Raw genomic sequence first — 19,232 nt, forward strand, 5'->3', positions numbered from 1 at the left:
TGGGGGGTGGGGAGGAGGGGGGGGGGTGAGAATAGAACAATAACTTATACATTTTCCATATATGTGTTAAGTTCAGCCATAACCTGCACGGTTTATGTGAATCGAATGTCTTGGAGTGCTTTGGAAACTATTGGAGCGTATCAGCTGGGTACGGGAAGGTCGTCGACAGGCCTTGTCCGTTGGTGGCTAAAAGCGGGCAAAATTTTTTAATGTTATATTTATGGGCACACAATACCAAGGCAGAGAAAATAGCCTGGAAATGCGTCCTAGGTTTTGAACACAGAAAAAAACTGTTTTCAAAAAGGTCTCTGGGGTTTCTACACAGACTCAGCGTCCCAAAATTAAGCCCTCATCGGGCAAAGTTGTTTACCATCTATCCTACACCAGGGATTATACAGATACTGTTAACAGCATTTCAAAGACTTTCTTTGGCTAGATCTTAGTTCAAGGTTACGCATTTTGTTCTACTTTCTTTAGAGAACAGCATTTTACTTAATAAGTTCTTAACCTGGTCTAATATTTAATCAACAGGATGCTCCAAATTTATTTTTTAAACACTTTTCTTCTTTTCCTCCCCACTGAAAATGTGTGCTTCAAATTTGAACACATTATTTGGAATTCAAAAGAAATTTAGCTGATATTCATTTGAGATATTTCTACAGACTAGTTTTGCTCTAAATGGTGCTTTAAAAAGAACCCATTTTCAATCTTGTGCCCATTATTTGTCACGATGCACCAGTTCGAATTAAGTCCATCACAAAAAGTCGCGGCGGGTGAATCATTTGCTAGTCACAACAGTCTAACAGGCCATCAGAAGTTTGCAGATTTTTTCTTCTTAAGTTACCTATGTCTGTTTAGATCATGGCTCAGTTAAATAGTTATGGGCAGAGAGCGTTTTGTATAAAAAAATATTAGCTCTCCACTAACTTACCACCCCTGGCATTTCGTAAATACCACAGAAGGTACAGAAAGAATATCAAGGTACCCTCAAGCATGGCCTTATTTGATGCTATTGGCAGAGAAGTTCCGCCAGTTTGGATCCAAAGAGAATGAGAACTAAAATGTTCAGACAAAACGACAATTTCGGGTCAATAGGTCGAACACATACTATTCGAACCCCTTTAAACTTGCCAGAGTTCTGAATTCAGTAACCGAGTACCATGAAAAGTCTGTCCGCTGACGATGCCTGCAGCTTGGACTTTCTTAAGCCTAAACGGTCTGCCTTCTCAAGGCAGATCTTAACCTAAGAACGTACCTTGTCTATATTAGGCAAATGATTCAAGAAACTGACAGGGATCAGAGGATGGCAACCTGTCAAATGTTTCTTAAACGTCTTGAAGAACGTGAAAATTTCCTCGATGACAGTGGCGAAGCCCATTTAAGAGTTTTGTAATATTGAAACCTCAAGCATGATGTCTATTGGGTACCCCATCTCCTCCCTACTGTCTCCAGAACCCACTCAAGGCCGAAAGGTGTATAGTGTGAAGGCTTTAAGTACTCATCAAATGAATTGTTAGATTTGATTTTCAACTGGTGCTTTTTGCGTTTACAGGTGATTTTTCTTGACGCCATATCTGGTTTCGAAAATATGTTTCCTCTTCATGGATTTTATATCAAACGTATTCCCTTCGAATGAATTACGTCAGGAGGTTAAGGCAATAACAGAGGCGCTAGAATGGATCAGTATGGAAGCGTATAAACATGCCCTGTTCGTCACAGATTCGATGAGCACCCTAGAACAAATCAGGAGTGGGTGGCTCTACAGTGACAGGAAAGCTTCCATCGCAAATAGCCATCTCCTAAGGATTACACGGGTGTTCTGCCCTGGTCACGCCGGGGTGCACGGAAATGAGCGTGCTGATAAACTTGCCGGCAAAGCAGCACCCAATGGCCGAATCATGCTCGACCCACCGATGGTGATCGCCAGATGCAAGGAGAGCCTTCACGACCAAGAGGAGGCAGACTCCCACACACTCAGCACAATAAAAGAAACGTTTTTGCGGGGCACAGGGGGAAAAAAGTTTGCTCCGAGGTGTGGCCAGGCGTGTCTCAAACCAGCTCCTCATGGAGACAATTAGCAGGAAGACCCTGAGGTGGACGCTGGAAAGGAGAGAAGAGCAGCTATGAACATGTGCCGCCTGCTATGATTCTAGCTCTGGATCCAAGTAATTCCAAGTAAGAATTACGTCTGATCCAAATTACAACATTCTAGATCAATGTTAGTACAAGATATTACATTTAAGAAAAAAAAACATTTAAAAGTTGTTGTCTTTATTTATCTCTTTGTACTTCACTCTATCAAAATTTGAAATACATGTATTTAAAAAACCGTATCTGTAGCTTGTAAGGTAGTGAAAAAGCTTCCATGCGGCAGTGCCAGTTTACATATAAAAAAATGACATGGGTTCATATTTTTATAGAACACCGCACAAAATAAATATAAACCCAAACAATGAAACGGGCGTTAAAAATTTAGTAACAGGCAAACAAGGATAAATAAGTAAATTACAACTGAAAATTTCCCACAGTTATATTGAGCCTTTTTGTTCATTTGCGCTTATTTCAATGTACAATAATTTATTATTTTTTTTGCTTGAAGATTTCATTTTCGTTTTACAGCACTATGTGCTAGTTTAGTGTAATTTTTTTAATAATTTGCCGCTGGGGTGTGTTAAAAAACAGATCAGAGTCATCTTTTTATCTAAAGACATGCAGAACTTAGCAAAAGCTGCTTTATAGATTCCTGAAAAAGTTGATATTACGATATCTTTTAATGTAAATAATATTAACTGATATTTTGTTATGAATAACACATAATGATAGGAAATATGCTTTTCAACTGCCAGCTATTAGCAAACTTTCTTCTTTTCCTTTTAAAAAAAATCAAATTAAACAGAAGGAGATTATGTACGGTCCTCTGAACCTTTTCCTGGTGTTGTTTGCAGTCGGAATCTTGCCCCCAAAGGATAACTTGTGGCGACTACCTTCAAACCCAAATTGTTGTTCAGTGTTGTTGTCATGTGTATTACGTCGCACTTGAGTTCATGAGATAAAGAAGAGAAAATGTTCAGGCTGGTTTCGTTCTAATGTATAAAAGATATGTTTCTGTTATGCTACATTGGTGACCCCGACGTGATCTAAGGTAACCTTGTCTAGAGATCTAGATTTAATTTAGCATAACCTAAAATCTAGTAACGGCGATCCGTTTGTCAAAATCATGTCAATCGAAACTGTAGCACTCAAACGTCCTACTTTCTGGACCTATTGTCCTTCCACGTGGTTCGCACAAACAGAGGCCCAATTCGCTCTTCGTGGGATCACAACTGACGAGACAAAAGTTAATACTACTACATCGTAGCGGCGCTTGATACAGCAACAACAGCAAATTCCTATTCATAGTTTCCTCACCTCCTTAGTCAAAAGTACGACACACTCAAGTCTTTCCTTATAGAAGCCCATAATTTATCAGAGGAAAAAAAAGAAGCAGCCTTATTGAGCATAAAAGAACAAAAGCGATAACAAGCCCTATAAGATGATTGAAAAAATGTTAGCTTTGTTGGGAAGACACAAACCGTGTTTTCTTTTTCGAGATATTTTTTACAGCTGCTGCCAGAACCTATTAGAGCTCCTCTGGCGAACCCCCGCCACAGAACAGATTACCGCGCATTGGCGAAAGAAGCTGATAACCTGTACAACTCCATTTCGCCAAAGCCTACCGTTAGGAACACCGATGGGCGAGAGTAACCAACAGAGGTGGTTCACCACAGACCACAGAATTTTACACTTAGTGTAGAATTCTGTGCCACAGACAGCTCACGTCACGTGCCGGACGTCAAGTGCGTCCACCCGTACGCTACCAATGATCCCATGAGACTTCTGTGCTAAGGGGAGGTGTGTGGCGATTACCCTTAAAATAAAAGTAAAACCAAATTGTTTTCCTGTGTGGTTGTGTGTATTACGCAAGGAGCTTAGAACTAATGGAGCCTCCTCTCTCTCTCTCTTCGCGGCGCCACGAGCAGTACGCCGCGGTGGGGATCAAATATGGCGACCGACTGTGGGCTAAATCACGAACTGTGGCGTTTCTTTTTACAGAATCTTATCGGGCTGGGCCACGCTGTGGGGGTGGGCGGGGTGGGGGAATGCACGCAAGGAAGAGGGGATGGGGCTGGGATGAAAGAGGAGGGGCGGGCCTTGGGAAGGGACGAAGGAGAATGGGAAAAATTAAATAAAAGAGAGAGAGAGAGAGAGAGAGAGAGAGAGAGAGAGAGAGAGAGAGGGAGGGAGAGAGAGAGAGAGAGAAAGAGAGAGAGAGAGAGTGAGTGAGTGAGACAGACAGACAGACAGACAGACAGACAGACAGACAGACAGACAGACAGACAGACAGACAGACAGACAGACAGACAGACAGACAGACAGACAGACAGAGAGAGAGAGAGAGAGAGAGAGAGAGAGAGATTGTGATCAACTGACGCGCTGACAGATAATGACAGGGAGAAAAAAAAATTATGTGTGTGATACGGACTGTTCAATTCTTTAAGAGTTTTATGTTATAATCTATTTTAAAAATCAAAAAGATGTGTAAAATAATAAGAAAACTTGTCCGAGTAACATAAAATTATCAAACATACCAAATTATAAAGATAATCTGCTAAAATATTTAATTATAAGAAATGGATTTAAAAAATATACCTTTAAACTGAATTTAAGATATGATTGCATGATTCTAGGCGTGCGCCATAACTAACTTTATGTGTAAGGAATAATGGACACAAAAGAGGGTCGATGTTTGCTTTATCTTATTGCTAACAGTATGTCTTGGTCTATAAATAATATTATTGATCACAATAATTTTGTTTCCTGGTTTTCACAAAATGGAGCGCACAATGATTTCAAATATAAATAAAAGAGATAACAGCACCCTTGGAGGTGTGATCGCATGCATGAGCGTGGATAACCTTTGAAGGGTTTTTTTGTTTTTTTTTTTGTTCAGTAAAGTATGATATGGAGAGCAGCGTTTTTAGTCCCTTATTACACTCCAGAGGGGGATAATTTATCTTAGTGATGACTCTTGTGTAGTAAAATTTGTTGTTGCTTTGTTTGGTTTATTTTTTAACAGCAGAATCTTAAGTGAACCGGAATTATTGATTGTGGGACCCTAGGTGAAGACTACAACAATAGAATTAAACCGAGTATAGTTCTATCCAACAAGACTCAAACTCTTATCCACCCCACCCTACCCTCTCCCCTCATCTGATATGGTTTGGTGTTTCTTTAACATAGAAAATATTCATCATTATTGTTGTTGAGTATTGATTTCATGTTCTAATGGAGCCTCTAGATATCTACATTTAGACTACAGTAGCATCTAATTTGCACACACAACGGAAAGCAATATCTTTAATTAAAATGTATAAAGTGTATATACATACACACACACACACATAATAATTATATATACTCAAAATAATTATATATATTTATGAATAAGAATACTTTTAAAAAATTGAGTATCTCAGTCTTTCTGCTGGGGTGTTGTATCTCTTTCAGCCTGGGTTGGCCTTGGTTAAATTGTGTTGCTGGGGGCATAGAAACACTTTCATTCAATTTTTTAAAAAGGGAAACAACTGTGAAAACTTCGGTCATCTACAGCATCATATCGGTTCTTACACTTAAATACAACACAGGTGCAAGGCATTTTTACTAATTGACTTGCCTAATCTGAAGGACCTCGGAATAAAACCTTCTTTCTTATCTAGATTTCAGTGCCTTAAAGGCCCCTTTAGACGTACAGTTCGCTGATCGACAAACTGACAGTTTAACCGACTGACGCTCGATCTGTGTCATCGGTAAACTGAAAGTTTGTCGACGAGAGAAGTTCCGTTTAGACGTACAGTTTTTTATCCGTCATTGGACTGTTGTAGCTAGATCTAGGTCAAAAACGTCAACAATAGCTGAAGCAAGCTACATGGATAATTTGGCAGCATTTTTTGTTCTCAAATCCAAAAACAAATCTAGAAACAGGACCATCTGGGCTAAAGAATGGCTATTAGAAAGAAGTACCAACACACACAAATATTCTATTTCCACAATACTGGCAACGTTCGATAATGTTCGTTCGATGAACTGCAGAATAGTTTACTTTTTACTTTTTCAGTAGCCCCCCCCCCCCCCCCCCTTTCCAATTACTATTCGCCGGTTTTGGTCCCAAGAGTGTTTCAGGGGGACAGCTAGAAATCTAATAAGAATGTGGAGGGGGTTCAAAGGGGGGGGGGGGCACTTTACCATTATTTGATGTTTTGCCGTTAGGTTTGATATCTCTCGCTCGCCGCGCATCAAACATAACTTCTGATCTAAATCTAGATCTAGATCTCTAGGTCCAAATAAGCGGGGTGGGAACTATCGAAAAGACACCCAGTTTCCTTGTTATTCCACACGGACATTGTACTAGAACTAGGCTAGAACTTCTAGTTCTAGTAGAAGACCTGTGCAATAGTAAAACTGGTACTGGTAGCGTGTAGACAAAAACAAATAAATAAACAGCACTGTCTATATGAAACAATGGTGTGTAGCCTTCAGCTGACTCCAACACGGACATTGTAGTCATTGTAGTAAAACTAGAAGACATTTGCGATAGTAAAACTGGTAGCGTGTAGATTAGACCCAAAAAAATTAATTAAATAAACAGCACTGTCTAGATCTACTGTTCTAGAATACTCTAGATGAAACAATGGAGTGCAGCCCTCAGTACCTACACACACACACACACACACACACACACACACACACACACACACACACACACACACACACACACACACACACACACACACACACACACACACACACACACACAAATATTCTATTTCCACAATGCTGGGAACGTTCGATAAAGTGCGATGAACTGTAGTAGTTTACTTTTTTGGTAGCCCCCCCCCCCCCCCAATTACTATTCGGCTATATATATATATATATATATAAATAAAGGGGGGGGGGGGGGCAGCTAGAAATCTAATAAGAATGTGGAGGGGGTTTCAAGGTTGGGGGGGGGGGGGGGGGGCACTTTACCTTGATATCTCTCGCTCGCTGCGCATCAAACATAGCTTTCTGATCTAAATCTAGATCTGGATCACCCTCTCTGATCTGGATCTGGATTTAGATCTAGATATATATTTCTAGATCTAGATCTAGATAGGTCCAATTAAGCGGGGTGGGAACTACCGAAAAAGCGCCCAGTTTCCTTGTTATTCCACACGGATATTAGTGCAATAGTAAAACTGGTAGCGCGTAGACAACAACAAAAAATTAAAATAAACAGCACCGTCTAGCTAGATCTAGCCTAGATGAAACAATGGTGTGTAGAGTGTAGCCCTCAGCTGACTCCAACACATCTCGACAGTACACTACACACACACCACGCGGTACATTTTTTTGCGGCGCCGCCCACAGAGCATCCTCCATTACTTTTAATCTCCTTGGTATTACGTCAAACTTGAGTTAATGAGATATAAAAGAGAAGTCCAAGCTGATCTCGTGGTAATGTATAAAAGACATGTCTCTGTCATGCTACAAACTATACGTTTGATGGCCTGGACAGCAGCTCCCGCTTTAATGGCCAGCCGCGCTGCCTCAGGTGTGATCAGTGACAATTCAACTACTCACTCACAGTTTTCAAGTAAACCGTCCAACTTACATTAAATTCTGTTTCAGGACAAGACGACAGGAATATCCTGACAGCACTGCATGTACTAACCTGGATGAACGCCATACTGAGGTTGGTGGCGAATGTTGCTAGTATGTGCGACGAAATGATGATTGCTGTGGTGACTCGGGACTGATGGTTGAAAGGTGTCACTGTCATCAGACACACCAGGCACTGTAGGGAACGTTGTTGGGAAAAAAAACTTTAATACAATTCATTCAAAGTTTAGCGTAATGATACGTCGTATATGAATGGTATTCAGAAAACCCACCTCATTCTCTCTCAAAGCGTAGTGTAGAAGGTGGACAAAAATGTCGGGCGATAAATATCTTCTTGCTTTTTAAAAAAATTATTCATTTGTTTATTTTTATCCATTTGTTTATATGGGATGGGGACAGCAGTTGTGTGCTGGAAAGACCAAATCAACATGGCTGCTAGCCGTTTAATATGAAATCCTGATAGCCTTACAGAAACTATTAGCGATCAGAGTAGAGACAATAATGATTAAGACACGGCAACAGAATCATTAAAAGCAGTGAGAATATAATAACAACGACGACGACAACACAAACGACAACAATTATAACAACAACAGAAAAAACAATAATATAGAAGAGAGGTAAACAACAACAAGTCAACAATGCAAGAGCTCGTAAAAGCCCCTGGGAACCTTCAACAACCTTTCTTTTTTTCTCTATGCCCGACAAATACTCCAAAAGGATCTAAAAATTGATGAGAGGGTTTTTTAAACCAGCTGACACATATATCACACCAACCAGGCCACAACCTAAATCACCACACTATACTACCTTTTTTTAAAAGAATCAACATAAACCCGGTATCTGAGGTGAAGGGCTAAGCTCTTTGTAAGAGAAGGGCGACAGTCCGAGCCCTGTTTGGAAAATATTTTTATCGAGCACCATAATCCTTTCAGCTTGGTTATAGTTCCTATGGTACAGTTTAGTCTTTGCAGTCAGAGGCGAAGCAGCTCAGATCTTAAATGACCGAATTTTTAAAAAATGTATTTATTCTTTTATTTATCTATTCATTTATTTATCGATTTATTTATCCATTTATTTATTTTTTTGTTCATTTTTTCATTTATTCATTAATTCATTTATTTGTTTAATCATTTATTTATTTTAGTCAATTGCAGTGTACGATATCAATAAAGCACATTTCCAAAACAAACTGCTATTGTTGTCCATACGAATCCTGACCTGCGTCAAGGTCAGTGTCAGGGCCATCACACATTTGACCACTGCCGGCGTCCCTGTCGCGATGACCGTAGTTTCCGCTGATAGTAAGAACTCTTTGCCCAATTTGTGACACAGGAACGATGTCACAGTCCACAGGATGAAGGGAATGGCAAAACTGCAGCAATTCCCGGTCGCAATCATCATGTTGAAATAGTTTCTGCTGAAATACAATAGAAAATACCTGTTGTAATACCTGTATCAATAAGCCATTATATGAGAGTAACAGACCGGAGCCTGAGAAAATTGTTATCGAGTATTGTTTGGTCTTTCCTTTGGGTAGTTCTATCCCTCTAGGCTCGGGTTGCCCCGACAAGCGGGGTCGGAAGTTCGCCCTGTCATTGATCTTAATTGTGTCGATGAGTGTTAAAAATCACCCACATTTTTAAAAGACAGTTGCAGATTTATAGCATCTAAAGAGAGAAATCTGGCCAAAAATTGTAAATAAAGGGGCTTGTTTAGGGCCCTTTCTGCATAGCTGTTTGTCTAATGGCCGAATTCGTGTCTCTATCGGTTGATTGTATATAACATCATTAATTTCAGTTTGGCTGGTACAATGCAAGTTACAGCATTGGTGATCTAGAGATGGTTTATTCTCAGACCTCTTCCAACGTACCAGTGGCTGTTGGGCTTATTTGGAATAAACGACTTCAACATGTGAGCCTGGTCGCTAGATTGCTTTTCTGTGTAGTCAAGCAAGCAGCAAGCCCTCATGTTAAGAACATGCCGTCAACAAAACGGTCATATGTGCCACGCCCGGCCAGATAACTATTTTCTCAGGGGAAATAAAACTGCTTCATTCTTTTCGGCCACATACGGGATTCTCGACCTTATACAGGGTGCCTATTACTGATGGGGTCGGTTTGTTTGTTTTTGAGGCGACACTATAGCCGCTATGCGCTCTCAATCTGGCTAGCAAAACCGACCTAACCCTACCCGATCCCCCAATTGGGCACCCCGTATTAGAGTAGCTGCCTCCAATCTGAGCGCACATAATATTTCTTTTCTCCGTGATTTAACACACCCTTAACTCTTATAGGCCGTAACGACACATACTGTGTTGTTTCCGCCAACCGCCATCAGCCGGAACGACACATTGTCATACTGTATTGTTTTTATTTCCTTATTCAAAGACGAAGATGAAACCGATACTAGTTTTCTCCGATGGGTTTAGCGTGAGTTAAAGGTCACATCCACCGTTTGTAAAGAAATAGCGGGGTTCTTCAATTGTTTACAGCGCTTTGGTGCGAGTTTTGAGCTTTGTTTTGCGTTGGGGTTCGTGTGTCGGTTCTGAAATTTTCACTAAGCCGAAGAATAAGCCTTCTGCGTCGTCAGTAAAACGCTTGGTAAGGCACACTGCTGAGAAAGCAAATGAAATACTGGGAAAACTTATCAATAACACAGATTTAGGAGTAGAAAGTGGTGAATCTGACTTTGTCACGGAAAGAAGAATTTTTTTTTTCGTTTTTCTCTTTTTTTTATGTCGTAATGTTATGTAACTCTTCAAAACTAACACAATTTCCTTTGAATTTCAGTATTTTTATACTAATCTTATTCTACGTTCAATGCCCTTTACAATGATGTATAATATGTGTACATTACTAACAGGGAAACACACTAAAAACACAAAAGAAAATAACATATGTGATTTCCCTTGGTCAGCCATGATTTAATTCCGGTGAATCCAGGGTAAATAATGCCGGTCTATAAGAGTTAAAATAACGCATGATCCACCGTTGCGCATTCACCTTTGTCCATTTTCGTTGTTTTAAAAAAAAAAACATGCGACATACCATTGGGCTATAAGTTTCTCTGACTTTCTACTTCCTATGAAAGCTTTTTTGTTATTGCCGCAAGCTCTGTCGGTAACATAGGACTTAGTCAGCTTACGATTTGTGCTTCAATATTTCATTCCAACTACAGTTGTTAGCTTAGGTTCTAGATCTAGACCCAAGAAATAATTATAATCGACAGCTTATGTGCATACACACATGCACGCTTGTGTACTCGGGCACTCCAAGACTTGCCCCACAAACACAAGAATATATAATAATCTATAATATTCCTTAATCCTCAAAGGCACAACTCATGGTAGTTGGACTTCTTGAAAATTAAAAGCGAATCAACATTGTTCAATTATATCGAATGTTAATAATTTAGTTCCTAGTCAGAAACTATGTATATATATATATATATATATATATATATATATATATATATATATATATATATATATATATATATATATATATATACAGTGGTGTCCTAAAGAAACTTGAAAATGTAATCACTCAATCATAGTGTTAAAGTTTTGCACTACCCACTCATGCAGCACACCAATTTTAAAACGTAATAAATTCTGCATCATCTGACAGATTAATATTTCACCCTTTGTAAGACTTACTGAGAGACACTCGAGATATAGTCGCTCAAAATTGACCTTAAAACATCAGGAATGGCAAAATTGTGCAAAATCAAAGAAATATAATAATATTTTATTCGCGCCTGCATTGAGGAACATCAATATTGATAGAATGGACATACATTGCATATCCATTGAACGGAGAATTTTGTCTCTGCAATGAACAATATTTTTATTACGATAGTTTCAAACAAAACAGAAAACAGAGCAATCTCAAACACCACGCAAATCTTGGACTTAATAACATTAATAAATGTGCGCATTGTTATTTTGCTTTTATAAGCCTTTGGTTTTGCATAGGGCACGAACCCTTTGGGCATTTGGACATAATTATCTCTCATTTCATCCCAAATGTCACAGACAGTTGCAAACAAAGGGTCTGAATTGGGAGAAAAGTCTATTTTCTTCAGCTGCTGTTTTATGGGACTTCGCATACCTGTAGGATTCATATCGGGGTTGTTTACTGGTGACCACTGCAACGTTGATATGATATGGTTTTCCAAGAATTGTCTAGTGACATGGCCCTGTGGTGAGAAAGTGCTTTGTCATTCATGGAGATGTCTACTTGAATGGCACCATGATGAAAATAAGGGTAAGATATAACGTTCCAGCACTTCGCGAGGTAGTTCACTAAACCAAGCCAATGGGTAATTCATACGCAGGCGGTTTTGTTCATTCCACCCTAGGTCAAACAAAACCATGGCAGTTTCGTGGCCTCTGCTCCTCACTGACAGAGGATTCGTCCAAAAACTAACACAGTCCATGCACAAAACTAGGTTTCGTGCTCTACTCTAAACCAGTAGCTCCTTAAAATTATAAAAGAAAATCATACTAATGAGCACATGCACTGTTAAGTCCAGGTTTTGCAAGGTATATGTGACTAATCTGTTTTCTCTAATCTGTTTGAAAATATCATTAGAAGATGCTTTTTATTGCAGAGACAATAATCCTCTTTTCATTCGATATTCAATAGATATCCATTCCACCAATGTTGCTGCACTTCAATACACCAGCGAACACACTTTAATATTTCTTTGATTTTGCACAATTTTGCCAAGCCTGATTTTTAAGGTCAATTATGAGTGACCATATCTAATCTCGCGTCGCTTAACACAGATGAAAACTAATGTGGCAGATGATGTAGAATTTGTTTAGCCTTAAGTTGGTATGCTGCATGAATGGGTAGTACAGGGCTTTAACACAATGACTGGGTGACTTCATTTTCAAGTTTCTTTTTGATGCATATTTCGATTTATAATGTGTCGATTTATTTTAAAGTAGAAACGTAATTCGAGGATATCCCGAAGTTAGGCGTTTAGAATTCTCGGCCGACGATACACACACACACACACACACACACACACACACACACACACACACACACACACACACACACACACACACACACACACACACACACATATATATATATATATATATATATATATATATATATATATATATATATATATATATATATATATATATATATATATATATCGTCGGCAGAGAATTCTAACCGTCTAACTCCAAATTTTCTCGAATTGCTTTTTTCCTTAAAATAGATTGACATAACGAATGGCTACGTCCTATTAAAATCTAGAACAATTTTGACAAACAAAAGTCTTGTTTTAAAGAGAAATTCTAACCGTATATTCCGACTGACTTCCGTGACTGAAGAATTCTAACCGTCTAACTCGTTTAGGTAGTCCGCCATTGTGGATCACGGCGATAACGTTACGCTCTCAAGGAGGCGTTTGATTATAAATAAAATTCTTTTTTCCATAAAATAGATCGACATGACGAATGGCTACGTCCTATTAAAATCTAGAACGATTTTGACAAACAAAAGTCTTGTTTTAAAGAGAAATTCTAACCGTATATTCCGACTGGCTTCGGTGACTGAAGAATTCTAACCGTCTAACTCGTTTAGGTAGCTCGCCATTGTGGATCACGGCGATACAGTTTTGCTCTGATGGAGGCGTTTGATTTTAAATAAATGTAAAATCAGAAAGGGTTGCTTTTGTTAAAGGGTTGGTTGACTGTGTCGAGCCTGTGGAGAAAAAGTAGAGAGAAAGCAGAAGATCGTGGTCCATGAAGTACCATCTGCGAGTGAATGGGGCCAGAGTCGAAGAGTTCACGGTTTTCTTCTTAAGTCCTGTACTTTGTTACTAGTGTGTTCACATTGTTCTCACATGTGGATTGGGTGTAGCAGAGGGTGAGGTTCCAGTTCAGAGAAAAAGGGTTAGGGAGGAGACTACAGCATCAAAGGTACTTAAACAGTTTCTTCGTGATCTGCCCAAGTTGCCGTCTCACTATTGCCGAAGGACTCCAGTAAGTTATACTTGGAACCTGTTTTCCTGAGCTTACAGGCAGTGTACCGCCGTTTGTATAAAGGAAAGTATGAGTGGGGGGGGGGGGTACTTTCTACCTTCAAGTTTAAAGAGAAGATCAATGCTATGAACCTGTCATGGTTCCATCCTCGAAAAGATAGGTGTGATCTTTGTGTGGGCTTTGAGGAGGGGAATGTGGAAGAGGGAGCATACAAAAAAGACAATAGACAAGGAAAAATGCATGGGCAGCCCCAAAATCAAGTATTTGACTCATTGTATCTTTTCAGATTTCATTAAACTAACCAACCAGAGTTTACACACCAGATGGTCAAATTAAATACAAACTGAGATTTGATGATGACTGGTCACATCTGCCTTTGAAGCGTGGCGAGTCCACAGACATTCTCCATAAAGACATGAAGGGACTGCCTCTGTACCAGGGTAGAAAGTTTAATTCGTCCATAGAGAACTTTAATAACACATGCAAGAAATGAAGTCTGTTGTGCCATCTGACTACCACAAGTTCTATGACAATCTAGAATTGAGTACGTCACCAGTGCGCATGTCAAAACCCACGGTTAAGTCTAATTTGATATGCAGTGTATTGTGTTTTGGTTTATGTAGTTTATTTTTAGCCAACCAGAGCTTTAGCTTCATTGGGTAGAGCATTTTAAAGCCTTATAATGGTGCTTGGACAAGAGGATAATTCATTCCTGTTGACACTGGATACTGCTATGGCATACCTCATCTTGATGACTTTCTATGTAAAATGTGTTATTTAATTAGGCCATACATTAGTTGGGGATGCATTATATGAGGTTTAGTTGAGCTTTAAAAAAATCATATTACTTCTAGAGTCTTCCAACCAAGTTAAACCATGTTTTTAGAGTTAAAAGCATTTCAGTTTCTTCCACTGGAAAACTGATGGGTCGCTTTTCAATCTTGCTCGACTTCGAGCCAAGACCAAAATCAACAAACCAAACAAGAATACGAGACCTTTTCTTTGCCGGTGATGCTGCTGTTGTCGCTTATAATGAATCAACCCTACGAATAATCCTGTGTTTAAGAAGATTGAGATGGCTGGGCCATGTCAAGAGAATGGACGACAACCGGATTCCGAAGCAATTTCTCTATGGACAACTTGCCCAGGGAAAGGGACCAAGGGGAAGGTCAAAACTGAGGTACAAAGACATCTGCAAAAACAGATTATCTAAGCTTGGAGTAGATAGTAGAGATGTCAGCATCTGTGAAGAAATAACCGAGGACAGGAAAACATGGAGGAAAATGATAAATGAAAGACCTATTATGCTAGTGACTAGAGAGCAAGCACTGCGACAGAATCTGTACTTCAAACAGGAAAAATTAGCCATAAAAGAAGCTCCATGAAGACAATTCGTATACGGAAATTCTTCTCTGTCCCCCCCCCCCTCTCTCTCTCTCTCTCTCTCTTTCTCTGTCTCTCTCTCTGTCTCTCTCTCTGTCTCTCTCTCTCTTTCAGACCCCCCTCTCTCTCTCTCTCAGCCCCCCTTCTCTCTCTCTCTCTCTCTCTCTCTCTCTCTCTCTCTCTCTCTCTCTCTCTCTCTCTCTCTCTCTCTCTCTCTTGTAGCTAGACAAGAAACCAATCCTTCTCACAATTTCCTTGAGAATGGAGGATCAAATAGATCTAGTAGCTTTATAGTAAAAACTTAACGACGCACTCAATTTGTCGACATTGCCTAATTAGAATTATGTGGAAATAAAGTGCGACGTTCAGTTTTAGATATAATAAAACAGTATTAATGTTAGATTCTAGATCTACAGTACTATGTAGTACTAATTAGAACTTTTATAGTAGGCTTCCTGTTGGATTGACTGCAGGTGTAGTCATTTCGAGTTGTTCGGTAACACTAACGTGTCACGATGACTGAGTTAGACGTAACGAAGCGCGTGGCGTCCCAGCCGGGTTGGAGAATTCTAAACGAACAATTCGTTCGTCGACACTTGGACGGTTAGAAATCCAAAACTGAGCGGTCTATCCGTATAACTCTGGTTTAGCACTTAAAATAATAAAATTTCGGCAATTTTGTTTTAAATACTTAAAAGTAGAGTCATGTATTCCAGTCTAGCGCATTTAAAGATAGTAAATCCCCATAGGAACCTTTGAATTCAGTTTTTTGTCTCTCCTGCAAAATTTACGAAATCGGAGTTGGACGGTTAGAATTCTCCGCCGACGATATGTATGTTATGTATGTACGTGCATCTGTCTATCTGTCTGTCTGTCTGTTTGTCTCTCTGTCTGTCTGTTTGTCTCTCTGTCTGTCTGTCTGTCTCTCTGTCTGCCGGTCTCTCTGTCTGGATTGTGCCACTTTTCCTTACTTGATTATGATAAAAGTAGGAGACCCACGCATAAAATATATAAGTATGAATATAAATGCTGTGGGGCAAGAAGAATAGGTTTTAAAAAATGGACGTGGTGAGTGTCTCATAGACATTGGTCAGAGAAAAGAGTTTCATGATTTCAAATACCTGATTTGAGAATCACCCACGAAGATGATATCAGAAGAGAAGATCAATCATAAATTTCGCTATGGACGATTTAATCCAGCGCGGTGGCAAACATCAAAGTGATCTTGCATCACTGCTCGCCTCTCCCAGTTCTGACTCTGGGGTTATAGATCTTTATAAAATACGTTAAAATTGACAGTTGCACGTCCTCTTTGTAATATGGAAATATTACATGTTCCTTCATGCAAACTAAGACAAAGCTATTGCCTCGATCGGTTGGACTTTCCACGTTATACCGTATATAGATCTAATACTCTCATTGCAATTCATAAAGTTGACGGATGGTTACCTAACTCATATTTTAAATGCTACACGTTTACATTGCATTGGTTGATGGACAAGCTTTCTTTATTTCACGCAGCATAAAACTCATTATCACACTGATGGGTTAGGAATTACATGTCAAAATCATACGTATCATTGTCTAATCACATGTTTGGTGGAAAAAGACTCCTTATTTTTATGCAACATGAAGCTAAATTATTGGATTAAACGATTAGACTGTACAACCTTATACCACTATCTCAACACAATTCATGGTGTTTGAAAATGTTTTACTATAATATTTAATGCTACTGATACGTATTAATTGACTGGACATTGCATTAACATTTTCTACTTTTTAAATTTATTCAGCATGCATTGGATTTAATGCATTACATGTAGATATCATCATTTGTCACCACGACATATCATGTCGAAAGAAAATTCTTTACTCTATTCAAAATGTTATTTGGATTATAGGCTAAACAGCAAATAAACACTCATGGTGATTTACAAAATGTTTTACAATATATAATGTAACAATGTTCCCTCGCATTGTCGGCAAGTCAGTCTTCCTAATTCGGTTAAGCGACTCGATAGTCACACTTTGACTCTGAAGTCTCATATGATCTCAAAACTCTGATGTCTTGATAAAATTAAAGAAACGTGCGATCTTACCTGGGTAAATAAAGTTGTTTCTGATTTTGTTTAAATAAATCACAAGAAGCTGAGAGGCAAGATGCTCACCCTTTCCCTCCCTTTGAAACAATGTCAAAAGCATTCCATGACAAAATCGAGAAGGTGACTATCGGAATGTAAAGTGTGACCAACGGCGCGAAACGCGTGCCTTCTCATCTTCTCGCTGAGCTCCTGATGACTTACTGGACAAAATTAGAAACAGACTAGACTTACCCAGGTCAGATCACATGGTTCTTTATGTACCAGGGAATCTTCTACGCCAGAGCACTATTGTACTATGTATAATCGGGATGCAATCATGCATGGAAAAACATCACCAGAAAGAAATGGTCGCACCCCCTAATTTTGTGTGAGGCGAGGAGCGGTCATGTGGAAATAGAGTTAGCACAACGATAATGGAAGTAGTGGCGTATTTCAAAATGTTAGTAAGGTACATATTTAACTATTTACTTCGGACCTGAAATTCTCAGTCCCTTGTTATATTCTTCTTATTTTTGTGTGCAGGATTTCCGCTTATACCGCTACTTCTGGAAGGCATATCGGTAGTCAGTTTCCTGTATGTCGCGCAGTGGTATTTTATACAGCTTTTGCTAGATCCTGAATCCGTCCAAACATTCTTTCAGCAAGTTTGTCTTTCGGTAAAGGAAATAAACAGAATCCACAGGAAGCTCAGTAGAATTGCAGGCTGGACGAGGCAAAACTTGGATCTCTTTCTCTTGAATGGGCAGAATCGTGGCATTAATTACTTGGTGAAAAAATTGTTGCAGAGGAGCATTCTTCAAGATAATAATATGGTCTTTGGCCTCTGCTCATCAACAGCATTTTTCACAGTGGCAGTACCTTTTGCGCATAATAAGAGGGATTCATAGTAGCACTAGGCCTATATGGTATGATACCAGACACAATGGGACCACTGTAATTGAAAAAGGCAGTAAAAGCCCCTTTCTGCCTTGAAATCCTGAACGCTAAAAGACAGGCCAATCTCCTTTTTCACCTGTCCGCTAGGGATTCAGTCTTTTGTTGGAATTACTTTTTTTTAAATATTTTTTAAAATAAAAAAAAAGAATCCACGCTTCGTCTCCCAAGACAATGTCTGTACATCGCTTGGCCCCTTGGGATTAGAGCATGTTGAGCAATTCTGTGGTACCCTCCACCGTCTGTTTTATGATCCTCAGTAAACTGGGTTTCCGACGTGCTCGCACTTTTTCATATGGAGTTATTCACAAATACTATAGACTATGGTACACGAGCAAAAACAAAGGTCCAGACATATCACAAAGTTCTTGTATAGAGGTATGGGGATCCTGCTCAAACAGTGCTAGATAACATCAACAATTTTCCCGACCAGTTGAGATTTATGTGGGTGGTCAGAACGTGGGTCACCAAAAATAGTGTCTTTCCCTTCAATTCTCCACAAACGCCCTCCAAAGTTTCATGATTTTATTTTTGTTTACACTGCATAAATTATGGAAAATGGATGGGTTTTTATTAAATTCTTCTAGCCCCCCCCCCCCCTCCCCCATCCGGAGTGCAAACCAACCTTTGTGTACGCCCTGGGGTCATTTTGTACCCCCAGGGTTGTATTCTTCACTTTTTAGAATACTTCTAGTGCGAAAATCTCTTTGAAACGTTCAGTATTTCTTTAAAAACCCGACTCGATCGCAGTGTTTGGTTTCAACAAACACTTTTCTGTGTCATTAGCTGCTTAAATATTTCTCTGTTTCTGCTCGAGTCATGATGACTGTAGAGAATGGTATCTCAGGGGTAGGGGGACAGAACCTTGCTCATCAATGTCAGCAGCATGATATTACACACTGTTGGTACACTTCTTTGACAGTAAAAAAAAAATGGAAATTGAATTTTAAAAAGTTCACTTTCGAGAAGAAGAAGAAGAAGAAGAAGGAGAAGAAGGAGAAGGAGGAGAAGGAGGAGAAGGAGGAGAAGGAGGAGAAGGAGGAGAAGGAGGAGGAGAAGAAGGAGAAGAAGAAGAAAAAGAAGAAGAAGAAGAAGAAGAA

General features: G+C 39.4%; 1 protein-coding gene across 1 annotated transcript in view; it reads right to left on the bottom strand.

Annotated features, from left to right (window-relative positions):
• Positions 1-19,232, bottom strand: part of LOC101845863 — a gene marked incomplete in the record, with an annotated part of 77,931 nt that overhangs the window by 17,502 nt on the left and 41,197 nt on the right. Inside the window, 2 exon segments of the mRNA XM_013085555.2 lie at positions 7,751-7,873; positions 8,920-9,118. Coding sequence (XP_012941009.1) covers positions 7,751-7,873; positions 8,920-9,118 — 322 coding nt within the window.

Source organism: Aplysia californica, unplaced genomic scaffold (assembly GCF_000002075.1).
Source record: "Aplysia californica isolate F4 #8 unplaced genomic scaffold, AplCal3.0 scaffold00386, whole genome shotgun sequence".
Taxonomy (NCBI): Eukaryota; Metazoa; Mollusca; class Gastropoda; order Aplysiida; family Aplysiidae; genus Aplysia; species Aplysia californica.